This window comes from Calonectris borealis, chromosome 2, assembly GCF_964195595.1.
Source record: "Calonectris borealis chromosome 2, bCalBor7.hap1.2, whole genome shotgun sequence".
Taxonomy (NCBI): domain Eukaryota; kingdom Metazoa; phylum Chordata; class Aves; order Procellariiformes; family Procellariidae; genus Calonectris; species Calonectris borealis.
Window position 1 is genome coordinate 145,387,689 of NC_134313.1, and position 25,320 is coordinate 145,413,008.

General features: G+C 39.6%; 2 protein-coding genes across 11 annotated transcripts in view; one reads left to right on the plus strand and one right to left on the minus strand.

Annotated features, from left to right (window-relative positions):
* ANKIB1 (ankyrin repeat and IBR domain containing 1) overlaps positions 1 to 551 on the minus strand; it is a 94,435-nt gene extending 93,884 nt beyond the window's left edge. For 3 of the 5 annotated variants that reach the window (XM_075143780.1, XM_075143778.1, XM_075143776.1), the window contains exon 1: positions 40 to 551. The gene's annotated coding sequence lies outside the window, so the exon portion shown is untranslated. The remainder of the gene's footprint in view (positions 1 to 39) is intronic. The other 2 variants (XM_075143782.1, XM_075143781.1) reach the window with 1 other exon arrangement.
* KRIT1 (KRIT1 ankyrin repeat containing) lies at positions 551 to 24,960 on the plus strand. Of its 6 annotated transcripts, none has more exons than XM_075143784.1 (18): positions 551 to 657; positions 1,801 to 1,872; positions 2,811 to 2,932; positions 3,363 to 3,522; positions 4,896 to 4,988; positions 5,867 to 6,014; positions 7,582 to 7,825; positions 8,121 to 8,236; positions 8,664 to 8,807; positions 9,900 to 10,056; positions 10,341 to 10,448; positions 12,124 to 12,280; positions 14,626 to 14,777; positions 15,433 to 15,599; positions 20,106 to 20,193; positions 21,900 to 22,106; positions 22,416 to 22,532; positions 23,254 to 24,960. In XM_075143784.1, the coding sequence occupies exons 3-18, from the start codon at positions 2,831 to 2,833 to the stop codon at positions 23,320 to 23,322; spliced, it is 2,229 nt and encodes a 742-aa protein (XP_074999885.1). In that variant the 5' UTR covers positions 551 to 657; positions 1,801 to 1,872; positions 2,811 to 2,830; the 3' UTR covers positions 23,323 to 24,960. The 6 variants fall into 6 exon arrangements, with proteins under 6 accessions (XP_074999885.1, XP_074999890.1, XP_074999888.1 ...); XM_075143789.1 differs by having other exon boundaries at positions 23,632 to 24,960; XM_075143787.1 differs by having other exon boundaries at positions 5,885 to 6,014.
* The last annotated feature ends 360 nt before the right edge of the window (positions 24,961 to 25,320 follow it).

Sequence of the window (25,320 nt, forward strand, 5' to 3'; positions counted from 1 at the left end):
GCGGCGCCGGGATCGCCGCCAGCGCCGCGGGGCACTCACCGGCTCCTCACAGGGGCTCTCCCTGGCCCTTCCCGGCGCCCGCCACCCAGCGCCTCCATTTGTTCAGCGGCCGCTCCTCTCCCCCGCTCTACTCCGGATACGGCGCCCTCTGGAGTGCCCGCTCCGCCGGGGCTCCGGCCCGCCGGCAGCCGGGGCCGTCACTCCGCGGCTGAAGCGGTGGGGAGTGCCCGGCGGCGAGGCTTCCTCCGTGCAGGCAGGGCGTTGCGGCTGCCGCCGTCTCGCTGCCCCTTTGTTAGGCGGCGGCTCCTGGCGACGCTGACAGCTGCCGGCGGCGCTCCCGGGGCCCAGGCGGCCGCTTCACCTCAGCGCCTCCCTGCCTACCAGCAGCGCCTCATGCTCCCGGCCCGCAGCCCGGTCTCTCTCCCTCTTTCTCCGCCCGCGGTCAACAACCGGCGGCGGCAGCAGCAGAAGTTCAGGCCGCCGACCCGGAAACTCATCGGCAGCCGAGACCCGCGGCGCTCCGACGGGAAGCGGATCCGCCGAGCCGTGGGAGGGAGTGGGGCGGGGACGGGGAGGAGCGGGACGCGTCTCGGGCGCTGGGCCTGGGCGCCGGGAGGATGCGGCGGGGGAGGCCGACCGCCGGTACCACCGAGGAAGGCAAGGCAGGGAGCGAGCAGGGCCGGTGGTGCGGTCCCGAGGACGTGGGAGCCGTTCCCGCTCCGCGGGGCTGCGGCGTGAGCACCCCGTGGGGGGCCCGGTGCCCGGCCGGGTCCTGGGCGCGACCGGGAAAGTTCGGGGGGCGTTCTCTCGTCCGTGAGGCGCGGAGCGGCGGGGTGGCTGCCGCCGGAGCGGGAGGTACCGGCGGCACAGGACCGCTTCCCGCCCGCCGTGCTCCTCTGTCGGCGGCCGGCTTCCTCTGTGGCGGCGGTCTCGCCGTGCCGAGGCGAGGCAGCGCTGCAGAGGAGGCCGCGGCGGCTGCCGCGGCTCCCTGTGCGGGGCCTGCACTCGGCGGGACGGGCGGGGCGTGGCCGTGTGTCCCCGCGGCGCGGCGGGAGCCGGCCTCTGCCTCGTCCCGGCGGGTCCCGGGCTGCTGAGGGTGCCGTCGGGCGGTGGTGTGGGAGGCGGGGAGGGCCGGCGGTGCTGGGAGAAGCCCGGCTGAGGCGTGTTCTCTAGACCTGCGTCCGTTGAGACGGGGACGCGTTGTTGGCCCCTGGATTTGGTTAGGGTCAGTTCACTGGTGGTGCCTTCTGAAGCTGGTCGTCGTTATTGTCACATCCTCACAGCCCCACCCTTCTTCATCCTCCGTTTTGTTTTCTGGAGTCGTATCGCCGCTCTCGGGGCTGTCTGTTTCCCAGACATCCTCACCCCACTCTGGGTTTAGTGCAGAGCCCTGGCAGAGGCAGCTCACCCACTGCTTATTCACCTACCACCCAGGTGGCCCCGCCTGGCCCAGCCCTGACTGTGCAGGTTCCCTACACACAAGCTTGTGACCCAAACCCAGTATATCCCAGTACATGTAAGGAAACCCAGGGAGCCTGCCTTTCCCAGCTGCCCATAAGGGATGGTTGTTTCTTGTTCCTTTCAAAACCTTTAATATCCCAAAGCATGAGCTCTCACAAGTCAGCACGTTGCTTATTTAATGTTTCTAGTTGCTACCGTAATGCAAATCAATAAGTGTTTCTATTCAAATATTACTGTTCAAGTACCACCATTAAATTATCTAACTAATTTATTTATCTTAACTGAAGGTGAAAATATGCATGCTGTTATTTATGTTGGGTTTTTTAAATATGTTTTCAGGTAGTCTGATCCCAGCAAAAATACTGGACTAAGGTCATGGGAATCTGAAGACCTCTGTTTCTCCTAGAAGAGGTGAAGAAGCTAGGAACAGTAATGTTAATAATCTTTGTGGAGGGATTAATCTTCAAAAAGCATGTGCTTACTGATGATACGGAATGAAAGGGGGTTCATTTGCAGATGAAGAAAGTGATCGGCTGGAAGGTGCTAATGGCCAGACATGACCTTCTTTCTAAAATCTGATATGTGAAGTGATTTAGTTTTCCCTATAATTTTCATAAAATTTTATGATTATAGGAATTGTCACTTTGGGTTAACCAGAAGGGTAAACAAAGTTTTATCTTAAATCTAAAAACCTCTGCCCACTTTTTGCAAAAACTGAAGACGTATTCCTTTCAGAAACTCTGTGTTTGAATGAATTGTGCACCAGTTTGCAGCCCCACTGAAGTAAAACTAAGTAAATGAATCCATATTATAGTTTATTTTTATCAGCTTTGTTACTTGGGCTGTAGGCAAGACCGTGTTCTACTTCTTATTGGGGGCGGAGGGAAGGAAGATCAGGTATTTTCTTGAAATCCCTATGGAACTCATAGAAATGCAGTACTATGTCATAGCACATTTTATAAATTACAGTGTTTGTCACTTTAGAATGGTTTTCTTTTTCAATTTCATATATTTTTCAGAGTCCTAAATTTCTTTGGCCTTTTGCCTGGCTTGCCAAATGGGGAAGATAGTTACAAAGAGGGGAAAAAAAAATACGTTATTTTTATTTTAAAAGTGGGTTAGAGAACAAGATTATTTGTATTAAATCTATGTGATATAGGATTTTCCCCTTTCATGAAAAGGAAGCAGAATTATATCAGCCATTGGTATTTCTCTAGCTAAAGAACAATAAATGAATAATGCAAAGAATCAGTGGATATAATTACTGCATCCTGAAGTTTAGAGTGCTGTTGGATTTTTTTCCTTTTTTCAACTGAACCTTTACTTCCTATTTATTCTTTCTTTTCCAGTGACAAAATAAGCAGGAGAGATGGGAAACCCAGAAAACATTGGAGATGCATATGTTGCTGTGATTCGTCCAAAAAATACTGCTAGCCTGAATTCTCGGGAATATCGAGCTAAATCCTACGAAGTAAATTTAAATTTTTTTATTTATTAAAATTTAAAAAAAAGTTATAGTAAATATATAATAATATAGCAGCAGAAAAAATATGACAATAACATTGCTTAAATAATGTCTATATATGTCATATACCTACTATGGATTGCCCCATCCTTATGATATTTGAACACTTTACAGTTTTGTAATATTTGTGTGTTTCATGTCATTTTTTGCCCTACGGGCCGCTCAGTACAAGGGTGCAGCCTTGTCTTACTCTCTTTAACCATACTGTTATGGAGGTCATTCTGACTTCAGCATGCTGCTCCTCCACATTCAGTACTTCCTGAATTTTGTAACTGCTTTTACAGTGGTACAATAAATACCAAAAAAAAACCCCCCACGTGTTCTGTACTTGGTTCAGTTGTACTTAAACTCTTTTGGTTTCATTATTCTTTCAAAGATTTTGTTGCTTGAAGTTCCCATTGAAGGCCAAAAGAAAAAAAGAAAGAAAGTTTTGTTGGAAACTAAACTGCAGGGAGGCACTGAGATTACCCAGAGCATCTTGGATTATGTATTGGAAGCCACCAAACCAATTTCACCAGCCAATCAGGGTATTAAAGGTAAAAACATTTTAATCTGATTTATTGTTGATAGCGCTATAAAAATACTTTAAAAATTAAATGGGCATGGAAAGGTTGTGCAAAAGCATGAAATTAATTTAAAAAAAGAAGTTATGTTTTGAGGTTCATCAAAAAACCCCAAGCCAACTATACAGCTAAAACCTTTAATTTACCTTTGTTTCCCTTTACCTTCCAACTCTGTAAAATGCTTGCTAAAAGATTTTTATTAAGTGAAACTTTGCCCGCCTGTACTACTACTTCACCTCAAAATGAGATTTATAGCTAAACTTCTGGTCAATCAGATTGAAATCTTTTTAATCCTTAATTTCAGCTAAAACTTGACTTGAAGTAGTGAATTGATCACTTCTAAAGTCTGTTCTAAAACCAGCATTGTTGAGTAGACAGTATCTACATGAAAATATTTCCAGCATAACTGTATCACAGATATAATTTGATTAGTACATTTTCTTTTTATTGTTGTTGCATAGCTGGTCTAGCAAACAACCTCACACTTGTGCTGACAAAAATTGTTTTCACCAGCATATTTCATTTCCAGATTGGTATAAGCTGTATTGACTAAAGCACTGTTTTTTGTGCTGTGTACCTCATCTCTGCTTTGTAAGTGAGGTTATACTGGGGAAGGTTATCAGGGGCGGGCAAGGCAATGCAGCGCTAACAGTTTAGAAAAGGAGTAGCTGGTTGCATGGTAAAACGTTGCGGGGGGCAATGACTGGAGTTGGATTGACTTAACAAAGCTAGTTGAACAGCAAACATGAAATAACACAATAGCATTAATACACATTGAGGAATGCCTAGTAAAAACAAAAACTGTCTGTTTCTTACACAGTTTAGAGAGTTTTAAATTGACTCAGACAGAGGGCCCAAGCATTAGTGTGGCCACTGCTAAAATATGCAACTGAGGTCAGAAAAGCAAACAAAACGCTGAATTCTGTAAGGGTGGAAGGGAGGATAACATGGAAAATACTGTCCTACTACTACATGAATAAAGCATTCACCCTAACATGGAATATAGCATGCAGCTGTGGTTTCCCATTTCAAAAATAATCTTGTTTAACTTAAAAGATAGGTGGTTTGGGGGGTGAATGCTACAAAAAATCAGGGATATAGAAAAGTTGCTATGAAAAAAGGGGTACAGTCATGTCATTTTTCATGTTAATGGGCATATATGTATTTATGTTCTTTATTTTTTCATATGTATTTAGATTTTCTTATCTTGCTTTAGATTATAGCTTATAATAATCATAATTTTTTCTTCCTAGAAATTAGGAGGATTGAGTCTGGTAAGCTTTCAGATTTTTTTTTGTTTTGTTGGTTAATTAATTCTTTTGGTTTTTTTTTTAATACTGTGCTAGGAAAGCGTGTAGTGTTAATGAAGAAGTTTCCTCTTGATGGAGAGAAGGCAGGCCAGGAGGCATCACTTTACATTGTTCCAACTGTTGTGAAAGGTAACGTTGAGCACCTGAAGTTGCACCCATTTTAGCCAAAGTTCAGTTGAGTGTTTATTAAGAATTTTTATGAATATGCTATATGGCTTTTTCTGTATTTAAACATTAAAAGTTGCATTCAAGTGGAAACCACTCTCTGAATACTTTAAAACTTGAAAAAATTACTTAAAATTAAGGAAAAAACCTTGGGTTTAATGTATTGCCTTTGTTTCTGTAATGATAGCATACTTCTGTTTTAAGCTGTATTTGTTCACTTGATTATATTTCAAAATGTATGCATTAACTTGTATAGAATTTACTGAATGCAAGTGTAAATAAGACATCCTATTCAGTTCAGTGTTCTTTACTCAGAGAAGAATGCTTATTGAAGTCTGTAAACAGTTTTGTTTGAATAAGGAATGGTGAATAAAGTCTTCAGAAGGCAAAGTAAATTGCTTGTCAGGAAAGTATTGTTAAAAAAAGCCTGAAGTAAATGTCTGTGTGCTTTTGGGGAAACTCCTTTGTTTTTGCCTTACTGATAGCCCTTAAGGATAAAAACTATCAAGCAGATACCATTGTGGAGTTACCAATAGCGATAAATACCTCTTCTAGTCCTGAGTCCTTTTTTTCTGGCAACAGTATTCATTTAGTATTAATTCCTCAGATGAAGCTGATCACACTGATGGAATAGTAACTGAACACTTTAAGGTTTTTAGGGCTACCCCGTTCAGTTGTGAATTATTATGTAAGGATTGTATGTAATTTCTATCAATTATCATCTGGAAAAAATTAATTTACTGTAGTCTAAAGTTAGAATATACTCTCAATATTAGGAACGTGTAACTACAAAAGATGCAGAAGGGAAAATAAGATTACTCTTCTCATCGATGTGTCTTCAGAGTATGTTTCCTTTTTAGATAATACAAAATATGCATACAGTCCTGGATGTCCTGTGTTCTACTGTTTACAAGACATCATGAGAGTCTGCAGTGAATCCAGCACCCATTTTGCTACGCTTACTGCAAGAATGTTAATTGCCTTGGATAAGTAAGAAATGCCATCAGTAAAAAATACCTTAAAATAGAAGTTAAACAAGATGTAGCACATAGTTTTTATCTTGTGATTAAGAAGGAAATCATTGTGATATGTTATTTTCTTCATGTTTATCAGAAACTGAAACCTTGACAACAAATTTCTAAATCTTTTTAAAAATCTTTTGCAAACTGAAGAATGGTGTGCTTACGTAAATCAAGTGGCTTTTTGGAAGTTCTTGCTCACAGTGAAGATTTTGTAAAATCATATAAAATACTAATGATTAATCTTCTATAAGTGACATAATTGCCATGTGTAAGAGTATTTGCCAGGGTATAGTAAAACTATCCTGTTAATTGTATACCATTATGATTTGCGTTTAAATTAACCCCCCATTTACAAAGGGAGTGCATATTCCCCAGCAAGAGGGTGTTTATAGCACGATGATCACAATTTTACAGTCTTTCTTCCCAGCAGGACCATGAGTAAGTGAAGAGAACGTGGCTTTTGCAGCACGTGATAGCTTGGATCTGGGACTTAAAAATCCAGACCTAAGCATATGCATTGAACTGCAGGCCATGTTCTGCCATCCTTACACACGGTTCTGGGACAGACAAGATCCATGCAGTCTGTCAGTAGATCTGTCTTTCCAAAGCATGTACTTACCTTTCTTCTGTATTTCCAGGCTAAATCACTAAATGGAATTTATTGTATTCCAGCAAGGTACATGTTTATCTCAAGCTTGTGAGAAAGTATGTGCAGAAACCTTAAATACAAACCTGGCTTTAGACCCTCAGTTAAAACGTGCCCCATTCAACATAGCACTAAAATAATTTAGCAATTCAGTGAAGATATATTTATCAAAAAATCCTGAGCCCTGTGGTATATTGCATATGTGGCAGGAAAAAATGCAGCAGTTGTACAGTGCTGACTTTCTCCTCTAGCTCAGAGTAAGAGGGCTCTAAAGCCCTTCTATAATCTCAGTAGGAGTGCACTTAGAAGAGAATAACCTTCAGCACAGCTTTGTGAAAAGGCAGGTGGTAGCCTATGTGAAAGACCTAGCGGTTCGGAAGCTGTCAAAGGATCTTCTGATTTTTTGCCTTTTCCCTCCTATCCCTAATGAAACACAGAAGGTAGAAGGCTTAAGTCAGCACAGGTATTGCAACTTCAACTCATCCTTAAACAAACTGCTTTAAGTTTCAAAATTTGTATGTTGAGAGTAGTAATACCAATAAACTGAAAGTAAACGAAATGGTGACATGTTGGTGGTTAAGTGTTTTGGCTATAACCAATGTTACTCTTACCTTAGCTTAGTTTCCTTTTCTTTGAGAGTTTGCATCTGCAGGAAATGTGTTTGAGCAAATACATTTGCTTAACTATATTTGGTTAAAAAAATTCATGTTTGGGGATTAATTTAGTACTATAAAATTGGCTGTGCACATTATAATTAATTATTTTTTTTTAAATTAAAATGTGTGATTATCATACATACAACCCTTAATCAAACAAAATAATGGACAGGCGTGACCAAAATAGTCCTTTTCTACCTGAAAATGAATGACTTGCCCATTCTCTCCTGCAGGTGGTTGGATGAACGGCACACGCAGTCTCACTCCATCCCAGCTTTATTCAGACCATCTCCGCTTGAGAGAATTAAAACAAATGTAATAAACCCTGCCTATGCTATAGAACCTGGTCAAACAGAGAGCTCATTACACATGGGTTATACTGCCCTGGAAATAAAGAGTAAAATGCTGGCACTGGAGAAAGCAGATATGTGTATCTATAATCCTTTGTTTGGATCTGACCTTCAGTATACCAATAGGGTAAGAACTATAATTTCATTTTATATTTGTGAAACATACATACATTTTCATTTTACAATTCATTCATTTATTTGATATGAGTGTGTGCTTTATATTTAATGTAATCAGATTTCTTTATTGCACACTTGCTGCTAAATGGTTTTTCAAATCTTCACATTTGAACATCATTCTCTTTAATTATAAAATGTTACTATCATAACTTTGGTTTCAAGAGAATACCCAGCCTGCATGGGGATTATTTAGCCAAATCTCAGTAAGATATTTTTTCATTTGTGTTTAAATTATTTCTTCACAGGTTGACAAAGTGGTAATAAATCCATACTTCGGCCTTGGAGCCCCAGACTATTCAAAGATTCAGATTCCTAAAAGAGAAAAGTGGCAACGTAGCATGAGCAGTGTCACAGAGGACAAGTATGTTACATTCCTTTTTCATTAATGGATAATTTTGTTTTGTTATATTACAGTAGTACTTGGTAGACTTGGTCAGAATGAGATTCCTATTACTTCAGGACTTTACTGTATAAATACGTATTTTAAAAAAATTCTATTTGAAGTCTCTAAGTACTGAAACACAACAGTTAAAGGACGGATCAAGAAAAGTTTAAATTATAAACATTAAGGAAGCATTTCTTAGCATAATGAATACAGTTGTGGCTTGACTACTGCATGATGAAAATACTAGTTGTATTGGCACATTTTAGCTGCATGAGCTTCATTTTTATTCTTTGTGTAGATCTACAGTTAGTGCTATGTTCGTAACTTAAAAAAAGTCAATGATCTCAACTATTGCAATATTTCTGAACTGTGTTTTCCTCCTTTTTCTCCTCTTAATTCACAGGGAACACCAGTGGGTAGATGATTTCCCTCTTCACCGCAGTGCTTGCGAAGGCGACTCTGATTTACTAAGCCACCTTCTAGATAAAAAGTTTTCTGTTAATCAGTTAGATAGTGACCACTGGGCACCTATCCATTATGCATGCTGGTGAGTCAGATTAATATAGTTTTGCCAATCAAATGCATTCTTGTTATCATGATTCTTTAGCGTTAATAATTTATGTAATTTATCATACAGACTCTAAAATGAGAAATCAAAAAAACTCTGGACTTTTTACACTTTGACTCTAATATATGTTCGTGTCAACCTTCTGAAGAGAAAGATTGCTTCAGGTTTTGAGATAATTTCAATCTCAGAGGAGACCAGGTGTGGAGATTGTATCATCAAACACTTCCCTGTTGCCTCTTATCTCTGTCCTGAAGCATCTGTTCTAATTCCTGTTGGAGACACTGGGTCTAGTTTAGTGTGGTAACTTTTATAGCCTTTGGTGGTTAAAGGCTGTGAGCAGTTTTACAGCATAGCAATAGCTGAGCTGAGCATGTTTTGGTGATGGTCAAGCTTTGGGTGGGAAGCTGGAGTAGGTGATCTACAGAGGTCAACTTGACTGACTATAACTCTGTGATGATTTAATCTGTAAGTGATTGAGAGCTTTCCTCAGTTCTTGTAAAAATGCTTTTGTTTTATTTTTATGCAAGTTAGTCTTCTGTATTTATAGTAGTGTCTGATGATATGAATAACATGAAAATCACACTTGGTTATAAAAAATAAAATTTACTTGATTTTTAGTGTTTGTCAGAAAGTTTGCATAAACAGTATATGCAAGATTTACCAGTTATCAGCATGAGGTTTAAGAGTCCTCAGGACCCATCTGCATGACAATCAGAAACTTTACTCTGATTCTCACACAGATTTTTTTTTTTGTTTTTTTTTTTAAGGCAAGGCTGAACTGTTTTGCCATGACTGAATTGCTACAACTACCCAAACATAGCTAGTTTAAAGCAAGGTTCTGTTTGTCTATAATGAATCATCCAATAAATGGTTACTAGACCAATAGTTACCAAAGAAGTGCAGAACTGATACTAATTTCTACAAACTTATTAATGTTCCATTGTCTTTGGTGTCATTTCAAAGCTAAAAACTCTTGAGCATGGAAATACACTTTTCCATATTTAGGACTATCTGAAAAAAAGATTTTATTTTACATTTGCTGTGTCTGTTCTGCTTTAAACCTGTCTGCAGGTATGGAAAAGTTGAAGCCACTCGAATGCTGTTGGAGAAAGGGAAATGCAATCCAAATCTTTTGAATGGCCAACTTAGCTCTCCTCTTCATTTTGCTGCTGGAGGTGGGCATGCTGAAATAGTACAAATTCTACTAAATCATCCAGAAATTGACAGAGTAAGTTCTGTTTGTGTATAGAAATAGCAGTTTTAGGAACAGTTTCTAGCTTGTGCATGTGAAATATTTTGTGTCCAGATCACAATGTGTAAACACAATGATCCTGTTGAGAGATTACAAAAAAATGGTTTAGTATTTTTCATTACCTCTACTTTTCCCATAGTATATCGATTAAATGTTTGAACCCTAGGATCAAGGATTTTAATTATCTCAAAAAATGTGTAAATGTTTACCTATCTCCAGTGAAAACAATGTATTGTCAGTGTTTCTGTTTATGTTTGTAGCACATTACTGATCAACAAGGAAGATCTCCACTGAATGTCTGTGAAGAGAACAAACAAAACGAGTGGGAAGAAACTGCAAAACTGCTGAAGGAAGCCATAAATAAACCAGTATGAGTTTATTTTCTATATAGTTTAAAGTTTATATTTACTTTACACATAAACTTGTAGAAGAGCTAGGCTTACTTATAACTGTTATTGGAAATGTGCAGTATACTGAAATTGTTAGTGTAAATATTGACAAACTGACATTTTGTCTCTTTGAATGTTTCTGTCTATATTTATTGCTCAAGAAATACAAGTAACACTTTAAACGTGATGTTTTGATTTATTTGTAGGAGCATCACATCAGCTACCGATTTTGTGTCTATTTTTGATCATACAACCATCAGCTTTCTTTATGTATCGTCATCTTATATGGTGATAAACAGGAGCATTCAGCTGGTTAAATGCAGGCTTCTACAAAATAGGCTTTACATCAGTTAGTCAGTGTAGGCTTCCTTGGCAGTCAGTGGAGCTCTAGCCAGGATAATAAACAAAATTTACGATGTGATTCCTCTCATCCTGAAGTAGATTTAAAATTAGCCAAATGATATAAAACACTTGTTTCTTTTCTTTGAGTTCAGATGCAACTTGTATCTCTGTAGGTAGGTGGCAGTAAACCTATCAATTTTTCAAGATGTTTTAAATTATCTTCATTTCACTCTATATGAATGAATCTTCCAAAATAATTGATGAAGGAATTGACCTCCTTTATTTTAGGGATCTTATTATGCAGTTGATCAAATGGCAGATGTGTGTCTAATGACTCTAAAAGACTAATACACACATTTTAAGTAGATTTCGCAGCATAATAGGTGATATTATGTTGCCACTTATTACTATTGAATTGATACATTAAAATAAAAAAAGTGACAGAAACTTATTATAAGAGTCACAGATACTATAAGAGTCACAGTGACTACTGCAGCAAAAATAGACTAGTATTTTTCATTGCAGTCAGTTGTCATTTTCCAAGGCGTTCATCTTTTTTTCCAGAAGTTTCTAGGAACTCAGTTCCTGACGACTAAGTAGATTTGAAGAAGGGAAATAACAAATTCCTGCAACTTTTTTATTCAAGCAGCTGAAACATTTACCCTGTTAGAGAGATGAAAACAAGAAGTTTCATTGATTTATGACTTGTGTGTATATGCTTTAAGCACCTGATTTACGTTTAAGTACATCTTTTAGGAGGCATACTCTGGGCCCACATGCAATTCAGTGAAAGCTATGTGAGTTCTGAAGGGGAAAATGATTTATTATTAGTAATATTATAGAAGTACTAAAAGATTGTAAATTGTATTCTTATTGTACTGGGGTCTGTGTAAAGGGTGGTGCTTCCCTATGAAAAATAAGTCTTTTTAGTATAGACTGATGAGGGGAATAATTCATAACCTGCCAGTAATAGTGAGGTGGACATTTTGGGATATGCAAGGGCAGCTGAGCCCAAATCCCTCAGGGAACTTTTAAATGCCTACTTGCCTTTTAGTTCAACAGAAGTGAAGTCCTTAAATATCAGTAAGATCTTTCTTGGAGTTATTGTGGTAAAAAGCACAGTGCAAGAACTTGCATAGGACTTGAAACAAGCAGTTTTGATAAATAGAAAATATGCAGGAGTTGTGCAATGTTCTTTTTATGAACAGTATGGATGTTGCTGAATTACGGTAAAATTGCTTTCCTCTTCAGAAGCACCAACAGAAAGGATTTTAACAAGTTCTTTGTTTAATATGTTTAAATTTTTATGTAGTATGAAAAGGCACGAATTTATCGTATGGATGGGTCCTATCGCTCTGTTGAGTTGAAACATGGAAACAATACTACTGTACAGCAGATAATGGAAGGGATGCGTTTGTCTCAAGAAACTCAGCAGTACTTCACTATCTGGATCTGTTCTGAGAACCTTAGTAAGTAACACGGATTGCTTTATTTACGAGTTTATCATAGTTTTTTTATTTCTGCTTGCCTTTAGAAAAAAATAATATTTTCTTAGAAAAGTGGGAAACATGCTCTCTGACAGTTCTGTATTAACCTCTTTCTATCAGCTTTTAAAAGCCATCCTTTAGGAGTTAATTTGTACCTAGACTGTCTATTAATACACTTTGCCCCGCCGCAGACTCTGTAATCCCTGTAGGTCTCATTTTTTTATGTCTTTTGCATGGGGAGTGAAACCATTTTTTCCATTTCCTCTGCTTAAGCTTTCCTCCAGTAGATCAACTCCCAGCCTTTACAGCCTGGTGTCTCCAAACTGCTTTCAGAGCTATAGAGAGCTTCTCCATTTTAGCCATCATTCTGAGTACCCCAATAGGTCTGACCTTGTATCACTGTGGCATCTAGAATGTATTTCATCTAGGAGGATGAGGCTAGTCCAGATTGCCTTTCTGTTACAGGGCGCCTTTGCTGTCACAGTCCTTACTGCTAACTTACCCTGATTTCAGTGGTACTTTTCTTCCCAGAGTATCTGAAATTGGATGCATGTAGTTGTTTTTACCAATGTTTAATCTATTTAAAACTAGTAATTAAAGTAAAGCTGATTAATGTTTTCTCATTAGGTCCTTTAATCATATGAATTTTCATGTGTTTTGCAAACAAAATGATTTTTGATAAACAAGTTTTCAGTTATATTTGGTAGGAGGGAATTCTGATGCAAAATGTCATTATTACATTTGCTGTATTTTTTTGGTATTTCTGATCTAAATAAAAAGTATATTATAGTTGTAGTTTGAGATATGTAGCAAAAGATAAATAGAACCACAAAAGAGTCAATGATTATGATTGTGTTTTGTCAGAAAACGTCGTAAACAGTACTGCTGCAACAAGATAGCTATGGGACACATTATAATGGATTTACAAAGCACAGTTCAGGTCTGGTAGGATACTGTGTTGACAGTACCATTAACGCAGAAGCCTTGCATTTAAAATTTTATTTACTGTTGTCAATCTTTCACTACAGTGGCATTGTTATCTTTTTTTTATTATCTATAAATATTGCAGGAAATCTTTTCTTCATTCTTCTTTAATCTTTTTCTTGCAGTGTTATGCCATTTGCCTTTTTACTTTGCTGTATGCCACATGACTACTGTAACCCTCAGTTAAACATAGATGTTAATGTCTGGAAGAAAAGGAAATGTTTGAGTGTTGAAGTCTTGCTGCTTGTGCCTTTTCTAAATATGTATGTCATGTTTTACTCAAATCGTTGAAGTATTACCCTTGCATTTGAGGGGAAGACCTCACTGATACATTGTTTGTTTAAAAACAAGTAATTCTCTAGGTATTTAGCCTAAGTTTGAAAATGAGTCAGCTTCTGATTTACGGTTTCAAACAACAAATGGACAAGTTTCATTATAAAATGTATTTCTTGCAGTTTATGTACAACCGTAAACACCATAGTTTTCTTGTTTGTAGGACGGATAATGTTTTTCTGTGTTTGAATGTAAGGTGGATAAGTTGAGTGAACAGATTATTCTCAGTGAAAAGATGTTGCACTATAACATGTCCTTTGAAGTTTTTCGTATAATGTGAAATGTCACAATGTAAAAGCCAGAGCAGTGAGGATGAGGCAGATACAGCCTTCTAGTTCCTCACTACTAGAAAACAGCCAAGCAATAATCAGAAGGACAGGCAGGGTAAGTGAATGAGCATAACTGAAGGTATGGACTCCAGTACATACTAGGACTGTAGTCAAAAACTCTGTATTGATTTCTCAGCAATCATATACACAGTAGAACACGAAACATCAAATGATTGTGGCCTGTTAAGAATCAAGACGTTTTACAGATTAAAAAGAAGAATCTGTTCTGAAAAGTTTATGGTTTATATATATCCAAAAATGGCAAATACATTTATAAGATAAGCTATATCTGTATTTTTCTGTCAGAAATAAGATTATTGGACTTTGTATTTCTCCCATAATAATTGAGACAACAGTCTCTAATGTTTTATTATTGTGTTTTTAAGGTCCGTCTTGGTATTCCATTGCATTTTTTAATACAACTTCACTCTTGAGAGGCTGAAAATAACAAAGGTTCATCACTAGTGCATTTAATGAATTGATGCTGAGAGTTTGTCAATAAATCCATGTTTTCAAAACCTTTTATATATAGCAGTTTGGAAACAGGGAAAAATGTTTGTTAATGAGTCCTCAGTTTCAGACTGGTTTTGGTGCAATGTTTAATCATATATATGTGTGTGTGTGTGCGCGCGCTGGGTTATTCTGTTTGTTTATTTATAAACAAAACCTGTTATTTTTCAGGCCTCCAACTGAAGCCATACCACAAGCCTTTGCAGCATATTCGAGATTGGCCTGAAATATTCACTGAACTGACAAACTTGGATCCTCAAAGAGAAACTTCACAGCTTTTCCTGAGAAGAGATGTGAGACTTCCACTGGAAATAGAAAAAAAGGTCTGCACTTGGAAGTGATAGCATGAAATCATGGTCAGAATCAGAACACTTTGACCATCAACACTCAGTGTGTTTGATGACTGTAGTAATTTCTAAACTTATGTAAACCGGACCTCTCCTCTCCTTTTCTGTAATAGTTTGAGTCTTCAGGTTCTTCCCTCTCTCCCTCCCTCTCGCTCTCCCTGCCTCCCTCTCTCTCTCTTCTCACCTTCCCAACTGTTTAGTTTATCATAAGTCTGTGCGCCTCAGTCTCTATCTGTCTGTCATACAGCTAAAAACAACCTGCCCAATTTTCTTTCTCTTCTTTGTGCTGTGATTTTTTCAGATATTTAATTGGTCAATTTCAATGGGATTATTCAAACATATTATTTAAAATGGATTCATGGGAAAAAAACCCACAGATGTCAGTATTTCTGTGAACCTTTTCATTGGATATGTTATGCTAGTCACCTTTAATTTGTAAGTGTGTTAGATCAGTGAAGTCTTGAATTAAGTCAATGAAAATATGTCATTTTTTCTATTACAAATATAATGTACACTTCAGTCAGGATCACACCTTTGTCTTCTGTCTCTGAATCAGTGAGAAATTGTATTTAAAGTTTCTAAGCTCATTTTCTTTTACAAAGAAATCATATTATTTAAATCTTTTTAACAGATTGAAGATCCATTGGCTATTCTTATCCTTTTTGATGAAGCCAGATATAATTTACTGAAAGGTTTCTATACATCACCTGATGCCAAGCTGATCACACTGGCGAGTCTGCTTCTACAAATAGTCTATGGAAATTATGAGAGCAAGAAACATAAACAGGGCTTTCTAAAGTAAGTATGTGTGTTTAAAACTTAAAATTATGGTTTTAGATTAAGTATTTTTAGATAGCAATTACTGTGGAACTCTCAAATTTTAGGTATGATACATTTATTATTTTTCTCCATCACTGAGCTCTAGTTCAGAGTAATCACATAACCGTCATAGCATTAATAGAAGCTGGATGTGGGGTCTGAAAAATACATTCGTCTTCATTATTGCAGTCCTAGGCAGAGGGATGGCGGTTCTGTGTTCTGTAAGTCTATACTGACATACAGTAATACCAAAATGAGTAACAGTATTCATGTGAATGAAGGACTGAGACTTTGGACAATGCTGAAGAAATCTCTTACTATGTCCAGTTAGACCAACTTCAGGGATTGGCTTTCCTCCCTCTTTGAAGAGGACAGACCACGCAGAGATACTATTTCTGTTCTCTCATTTGTATGTGAACTGTTATACTAAATTGGTCAGAAACATAGCGCCAGTAGGGCTCTGCCAGATGGTGCTTTCCCCTCCCCTTCTCTCTGCTTGCCAGCACAACGGTAGCTGAGCTGTTCTGGGATATGGCTTTTTCTTCCTACATACGTTTCTACAGCAGTATCTGAGCACATCAGGATTCCAGTTCTCTACTGTGTGCACCTTCACTCCACTCCTACCATCTCCACCTCAATTCATTCATGTAACAGCAGCTATGCTATTCTGGAATGGTACTGTACTCCTCATCTCCTCTCATTCACAGCATCAACTGAGTTGTCTTGGCTTGCTTTTTTTGGTTGTTTTCTCCACTATGAGTAAATCAGGGTGCATTTTCTGCTACAGTTACACTGATGTAAGTGTGGGCTGCCTCTGAAAGGGCTGGCTGTACTGACTGCCCTTGTTCGTTCCTTTCCCTTCCTTCTGTTAGGTGTAGAGACTGTACCATTGCAGAGTAAGCGAAGTGAATGAGCTCACTGACTGGAAAACTTTTGGGTGGGCTGTTCAGTACGTTCAGCTGTTGACCCATCTTGTCCTGCAGATGCACAGTTGGTAGATTGAGCACAAGGAGAATTGGTTTTGAGTGGGACTGCCCCACCTGCAGGAGTGTGCAGTTAAATGCAACTGGGTTTAATACGAAACTACACCTGCTGAATCCCAGCAGCTGCAGGGTGGTGTTCCTTTCCACACTGGAGCAGATGAGCAATATGGCTATGAGTTGATCCTGCTCAATGGAATTGTTTGACTCTGTAGACGGGACTACTTGGAAAGATAGTTTGGGCCAGACAGAAGAGCTTTGTGGGTATTTCGGCATGCTTTCCATCCATATTGAAACAAAGATGTTGGAAAATATCTCTGTTTGTTCTTCCTCAGATAGATGAAAAGATTTATATTCTGTCTACTTTAGTAGAATCATAGAATCATACAGGTTGGAAAAGACCTCTAAGATCATCGTGTCCAACCGTCAACCCAACACACCATGTCCACTAAACCATGTCCCTAAGGGCCTCATCTATACGTCTTTTAAATACCTCCAGGGATGGTGACTCCACCACTTCCCTGGGCAGCCTGTTCCAAGGCCTGACCACTCTTTCAGTAAAGAAATTTCTCCTAATGTCCAATCTAAACCTCCCTTGGCGCAACTTGAGGCCATTTCCTCTTGTCCTATCGCTAGTTACTTGGGAGAAGAGACCAACACCCACCTCGCTACAACCTCCTTTCAGGTAGTTGTAGAGCACGATGAGGTCTCCCCTCAGCCTCCTCTTCTCCAGGCTAAACAACCCCAGTTCCCTCAGCCGCTCCTTATAAGGCTTGTGCTCCAGGCCCTTCACCAGCTTCGTTGCCCTCCTCTGGACACGCTCCAGCACCTCCATGTCCTTCTTGTAGTGAGGGGCCCAAAACTGAACACAGTATTCGAGGTGCGGCCTCACCAGTGCCGAGTACAGGGGCACGATCACCTCCCTACTCCTGCTGGCCACACTATTCCTAATACAGGCCAGGATGCCGTTGGCCTTCTTGGCCACCTGGGCACACTGCCGGCTCATGTTCAGCCGGCTGTCAATCAGCACCCCCAGGTCCTTTTCCTCTGGGCAGCTTTCCAGCCACTCTTCCCCAAGCCTGTAGCGTTGCATGGGGTTGTTGTGGCCGAAGTGCAGGACCCGGCACTTGGCCTTGTTGAACCTCATACAGTTGGCCTCAGCCCATCGATCCAGCCTGTCCAGGTCCCTCTGCAGAGCCTTCCTACCCTCCAGCAGATCAACACTCCCGCCCAACTTGGTGTCGTCTGCAAACTTACTGAGGGAGCACTCGATCCCCTTGTCCAGATCGTTGATAAAGATATTGAACAAGACTGGCCCCAGTACTGAGCCCTGGGGAACACCACTCGTGACCGGCCGCCAACTGGATTTAACTCCGTTGACCACAACTCTCTGGGCTTGGCCGTCCAGCCAGTTTTTTACCCAGCGAAGAGTGTACCTGTCTAGGCCGTGAGCCGCCAGCTTCTCTAGGAGAATGCTGTGGGAGACAGTGTCAAAGGCTTTACTGAAGTCGAAGTAGACCACATCCACAGCCTTTCCCTCATCCACTAGGCGGGTCACCTGGTCATAGAAGGAGATCAGGTTGGTCAAGCAGGACCTGCCTTCCATGAACCCATGCTGGCTGGGCCTGATCCCCTGGTTGTCCCGGACATAGCTCGTGAGCACCCTCAAAACCAACCGCTCCATGATCTTCCCCGGCACCGAGGTCAGGCTGACCGGCCTGTAGTTCCCTGGATCCTCCTTCCGGCCCTTCTTATAGATCGGCGTCACATTGGCGAGCCTCCAGTCGTCCGGGACCTCCCCAGTTAACCAAGACTGCTGGTAAATGATGGAGAGCGGCTCGGCAAGCTCCTCCGCCAGCTCCCTCAGTACCCTTGGGTGGATCCCATCCGGCCCCATAGACTTGTGAGCATCCAGGTGGCGTAGCAGGTCATTAACTTCATCCTCTTGAATTATGGGGGGTTTATCTTGCTCGTCGTCCTTGTCTTCCAGCTCAGGGGGCTGAGTACCCTGAGGATAACCACTCTGACTAAAGACTGAGGCAAAGAAGGCGTTGAGTACCTCAGCCTTTTCCTCATCCTTGGTGGCAATGTTCCCCCCCGCATCCAATAGAGGATGGAGATTCTCCTTGGCTCTCCTTTTGTCATTAACATACTTATAAAAGCATTTTTTGTTGTCTCTCATGACAGTGGCCAGGTTGAGTTCTAGCCGGGCTTTTGCCTTTCTAATTTCCTCTCTGCATCACCTAACGCGATCCCTGTACTCTTCCTGAGTTGCCTGCCCCTTCTTCCACAAGTGATAAACTCTCCTTTTTTTCCTGAGTCCCAGCCAGAGCTCCCCGTTCAGCCAGGCCGGTCGTCTTCCCTGCCCGTTCTTCTTAGGGCACATGGGGACAGCCCGCTCCTGCGCCTTTAAGACTTCCTTCTTGAAGAACGTCCAGCCTTCCTGGACCCCTTTGCCCTTCAGGACTGTCTCCCAAGGGACTCTCTCGACCAATGTCCTGAGCAGGCCAAAGTCCGCCCTCCGGAAGTCCATGGTAGCGGTTTTGCTGGCCCCTCTCCTTACTTCACCAAGTATCAAGAATTCTACCATTTCATGGTCGCTAAGCCCAAGCCGGCCTCCGACCACCACATCTCCCACCAGTCCTTCTCTGTTCGTGAACAGCAGGTCAAGCGAGGCACCTCCCCTGGTGGGCTCGCTTACCAGCTGCGTCAGGAAGTTATCCTCCACATAGTAGGCATAAATGTTTATCAAAAGACTGGTCATTTGAAAATTATATCTAGGCTGTTGTTTGTATGAGGGTATCCTTGATCTTAAGGATCTGGACACATTGTCCTGTGCTGGGTTTTTGGTTGATAGATTGTACGTGCAGTTACTGACAAATACAGTTCAAAAATCAGTAAATGGTCTCAAAAACCTAGTGATGCAACCTGGATTAATTGTATGTAAAAACACACTAGCAAAGGCTTCCTTTTACTGTTTGTGGTTTGGTTGTGGGTTTTTTAAAGGCACTTTATATAAATAGTTCACTTTCATATTATGTAGTATCTAACTTTCATGTGGAAATTAACGGGCCAAGTCCTTGGTGATGCTGAATACAACAGTGAAGGGAAGAGCACCTATAAGCTGACATCTTTTCTGAGTATGTAATATTCTGGTCTAAATGACTCTTCATATATCATTTTGGCTTCCAAACTGGAATTCACCAAACTGGCCTGTAATCAAGTAAGAGTCATGTGTTCTGCTAGCATTTTTTCCACGCCATGTCCATGATGCTTGACACAAAGTATATAATACAAAGCTGGATCTCCATTAAATGAGAATTACACTGTATCTTAGGAAGCCTTAGCTTATGTTTCAGGAATGCTTCTCACCTGATGAGGCAAGATAAAGTAGGAGCTGACTGTCTAGCTCAGTATGTGACTTGAAGATACAAACTGGCAGACATTGTTCTTTCTCCTTTGTTTAGTGAAGAAAAACTTTTTTCTGCTTTGTTTTTCCTCTTAGTGAAGAAAATCTTAAATCTATAGTACCAATCACTAAACTAAAAAGTAAAGCTCCTCACTGGACAAACAGGATACTTCATGAATACAAGGTGAGATAAATAATCAAATAGTAAAAAATCCTGTCTTAAAAATTTTTTTACTTTTTGGTTGTCAGCTAATGAACAAAAATACTGGTATATAAAGCTAGAAATGTGTATGTTCTGAAATTTTGGGATGGGTTGTTGGAATGCTGCTTTTCTTGTACAGTTACAGTTGATCTGTTTGTTAGAAGTAAATATAATTGTCATCTGTTCATTTATCTTCAGTGTTAACTGTGTATTGGGGATACTGCCAATTCAGGCATACGTGTAAAAAGATCTGACTTACATTTTCACATCTGCTTGTAGCGATAGATCCACAAAGTCCTTTTTGCCAGTGTAACTTGTATGTTAGGGATCTGATAGTGCTGTTGATGCACTCGTGTATGCACACACAAACTCCTTTGACTAGAGCAGTTAATTGAGCAAAATTTTTGAATGTGGACTTGGGCTGTTTCTGTAAAAGACGTCTAACTGAAGGGCTATGGACTCCAAACGGGTTCAGAGGCACCTGAAGGTTAAATTCGTGAACTTACAAAAAATTGTGGAAAAAGTGAGGTGTGGCTAACATGCATCACTAAAGGTAGCTGACAGGAAACACTGCAGAGGCACCCAGGGAATGTTTGCAGGCCTTGCCCCTCTTTTGAGATGAGGTTATTCAATCATAAACTTTCTCTTGGTGCCTACACCTTTTTTGTCAGAAACCAGCAGATCATTCCTGTTCTTTGTAATACAGATGAAGGAGGGGATGATGGTGGCCTTTCAAAGACTATAGTACAGCAGAAGGCATAGCAGAGTAGTCTCTACTCTTTCTTGTATCAGATAATATGTAAGAATGAGCATAGCTTTCTTGACTTCTGCTCTTAGGCCGTTATTTTGGGGTATGGGGTATGGGAGAAGGGCAAAGGAGTTGCAGTCTTTTGTTCCAAAGATATTAATATATTTTACATTTTAAAAATGGCTGTGTAAAAATTCAGATAAGCTGTAATGCAGGGTATGGATCCAAAGAGGTTGGTCCCATCCACCACACCATGGGCCCCTAACTGTTGAAGACTGGTGTTCTCTCTCGTGCCTGTGCCTTCTCATCTCACATGTGGCCCAGCCAAGTTTTTTGTTTGTTAGGGTACTTTACATCAGTCTGTTTTGAGGCAGGAGCACTCTAGCGATCCTTTATTGTGACTGTTTCACTCTACCGAAGAGGAAGAAACAGAAGCCTGTCTCTTTCTGAATGAGGGCTCCACTAAAGAAAAGAAAACTGCACCTCTCTCTTGCTTAGAAAAGCAAAAAAATCCATCATTTTGCAGGGGAGGTACTTGCTCATCTTACCATGCCTCACTGGATTGGACCCCTTAAAGGAAGAAGAATGCTTAGTTTTAAGGATTGCGATGCATTTAGTGTCAGATGGGTGCATAGCTGCTTATCCCTGATGAGCCCGACGTACTTCTGAGAGAGGCAAAATTATGGGGCCCTGCAGAGGTTAGGTGTCTGTGGCTTAGATTTCTGAGGCTCGTACAGGTATCTGCTTTCTGCCTCAGTCTCTTTTGGCATTTGAGCCTTTCTGTGGCTCTAGAGTTTGATTTAGATGCAGGAAGACGGTTGCTGGAAGAGCACTTTGGGAATACTAGTTCAGTGGGAATTCCAGGAAATAGTGTTTTTTCTTCAAATAACCACAACTATTTGGGAGGACTTGTTGATTGCCATTGTTCCTTTATTTCTAGAATCTCAGCACCAGTGAAGGTGTAAGTAAAGAGATGCATCACCTTCAGCGCATGTTCTTGCAGAATTGCTGGGAAATTCCTACTTACGGAGCAGCTTTTTTCACAGGACAGATATTCACCAAAGCAAGTTCAAGTAGCCATAAAGTCATCAAAGTGTATGTAGGAGTAAATGTAAAAGGGCTGCACCTCCTCAACATGGAAACAAAGGTCAGCTTAAGTGAACTGCCAATGATAACTGTTAAGCTTAATTCTGTTCTCTTAAATGCTTTGTGATAGTAGTCATTTCACATCCAACTGTTTGGTTAAACTTGACTGTGAAGATTTCTGGGATTTTAAGATCCTTATAAAGCGCTACTAATAGAAAGCCTCGTATTTTTTCCACTTGACTACTTTATAAGCTACAACTAGATTGTGGAACATTCTGTTCTAAGTCAGAATCCTGTCTAACTGAACTAAGGAAAGTTTGTAAGTATGTAGAATATTTTCTGAATGACAGTTTCCTACATTTCTTTGTAGGCTTTACTCCTCAGCCTAAAGTATGGTTGCTTTATGTGGCAGTTGGGAGATGGAGATACATGTTTTCAAATCCACAGTCTGGAAAATAAAATGAGCTTTATTGTGCATACCAAACAGGTAAGCATTGTCATTTTTCATCCTCTATGTTCAATTATTTTTTCCTACACTAGATATATGCCTCTTCTCTCTTGAGATTGACCACCCTTGTACAGTATAAAAGAAGCCCAAGCCAAGCCTCCACAAAAATGATCTTAATATTTCTGAATGTTTGCTTGTTTTCCTAGCATGTGAAGCCTTTAGGGTTCAAAATACATGAAAAGCATCATTAGGGTAAACATTTTTTTTTAAATTGAAACTGTTTGTTGCATGTGCCCAATTCCTCAGATTCTAAGGATAATTCCAAATATGATAAGAATCACAGAGTTAGAGCTGGTAACTTTGCTATCAAAACTAGCGGAGTTTGAGACTGGATAAAACTGAAGATCTGTGAAGGCAGTGTAATAAAGCAACTTCACTGCAGTTGCTACCAGCAACTTTTGATAGTGTTTATGGATGCTAAAATGTGTTGTGACAAAATTACAGCTTTGAGTATCTTGCATACTTTGACAGTAGTTGCTTTTGATTCTTACATATTAAGGTGGTTACAGAGGAAGTGATTGAATATTTTGAAAAACACTTTCTGATATATGAGAAAAAATCTAGGTTTTATTTTCCTTATTTCTAAAATGCTGCAACTTCTAACTTACTATTTTTATCTACTTGCATTTGTCATATACTTAAGTTAACTGTGTCATAGTTCTGAAATGCTGATAGAATTTAATTGTATACCTTTATATAGGCAGGTCTTGTCATAAAACTTCTGATGAAATTAAATGGACAGTTAATGCCAAGTGAAAGAAATGAATGATGGAAATCAACAATAGTTACAAATCAACATCTTATGGCTAAGCAAAAACCAACGTATTTCTCATCATAACAGAAGACTTCCATATACATGAATTTTACACAATAGAAAAGTCAATTTGTACAGTTTTTAACTTTGTACAGCAGCTGCATGTTTTTTTTTAAATATACAACATATCTATTCTTTTTATAAATATTTTTGTGTTTCATATATAAGCTATTGTAGGGCTTGAGTTTAACCAATAAAGTTAATGAAATGTAAATGGTTTACTAAGTTGGACGAGTATGAATCAAGTAAGGCTTTTGTTCCCAGGGGACTATGGGACTACCAGTGCCATGAAGCAAGTCTCAGTTAACATATTTACCTTCTGTGTCATTCTGTGAAACATCAAGGAGGTTGTATATTTTACAGTATTTTGTAAACAAACTTTATTTTTAAGATACTGTTGGTAAGTATGCTTAAAAGACCAGTTAGACCGTTGAGCAACTACTTTTGATAAACTCTTGGTTTTTATTTGGTTTCTGACAAACGTTATAGCTGGCTTTATTTTTACTGTTAACTTTCTCATACTTTGTATTCATATTTGTTCTAAAATATTGCATGAGGATGTCAAAAGGGAAATATTTTAAATCATTCAGAAGCCATATTAAATGTTTAGCATGCTTGTTTTTAAAAAGAAAAATGGATTTTTACTTTTGCTGTGCAATATAAAATGTGTATATGGAGGAGGGGGAGATACAGATTTACAAATGAATCTTACTCAGAGGACTTTAGACAGTTTAGTAAATCTTACCCTGGATTGCAACACATCTGCAGTAATGAAAACTCATATAGGAGGTACTAAGTTATTTCTCTTAAACTGATTTTCCTACACATTACTTCAATTTCTTGAGGCTACAAGCAGTGCAGGATGTAGGAATGAAGATTTATAATGCAAGAAACTCAGAAACATTTTGTAAGCGTTATGCCTGCTCTTTGGGTCTGAACAAGTTGGGTCCCAAGTGTAAGGTGGGACCCTATGCAGTTTGAAACATATCCTTGTAGTTAAAATAGTATCCATAACACAAATCTTTAAAATTCCAGGTTGTATTTCAGGGTTTTAAGTGCACTTGACCATTTCTTCCATGTAAACTGCATGCTAAAACAGTGTGCAATATTTTATAAAAAAGTTTCAAGAAAAAATAAAAATTAGCACTTGCCTCTAAGTTTTCAAATAAAATTTAAAATGAATGTTAGGAACTGTGCTAACCTTACTACTAGTAAGTGCAGTTTAAGAAATTAAAGTAGTAAGCAGTTAAAAAAAGTGAACAGGAGACTTATATTTTGTAATCTTAGCAAGCTATACTTTTCTACTTAAACTTCACTGGCATAAATAACAGTAAACCTTCATGGATTGTTGTATTTTATTTAAGGTAAATAATGCAACAGCCAGGTCTTTCATAGTGCATCCTTGCTATCACTTGGCACTGGTAGCAGAAATACACTTCTCTACATAGCACTTTGTTAGAAAACTAGAGGAAAAATGTTAAAATGTGTGTCAGTCACATATTTAACAACAGTGTTAATATGCCTTATCGCTGTATAGTTCTTTCTGCCAAATTCTTATTTATTACTACCTAATAAATTGTTTGCAACAAGTCATGTTTGTTGTTTTTATTATTGCAAAGTTTTATTATTATGTTGTTTTTATTATTGAAAGTGCCATTAAATGTCTTGCCAAGCAGGTGTTCCTTGCAAAGACCAGTATTTTGTAACAGGCTCATCTTTGCAAAGTATGAAGGAAGATCATCAGAGGGAATCTATAGGGAGGGTTCCCATGGTGGCTACAAATTAAGGTAGTGCACCTTGGAAACCACATCAGGAAAACTGGAAACTGTTAGTCATGGCAAACCGGAAGTTTGCAGATGTTGCGTGTCAGCGGAGTCGTTCAGTAGTGAAAGCCCAGTTACCCAGTCCTGCAGGCTTCTGGCACCTGGGTACGTAGGAGTTTCCACTGTGTTG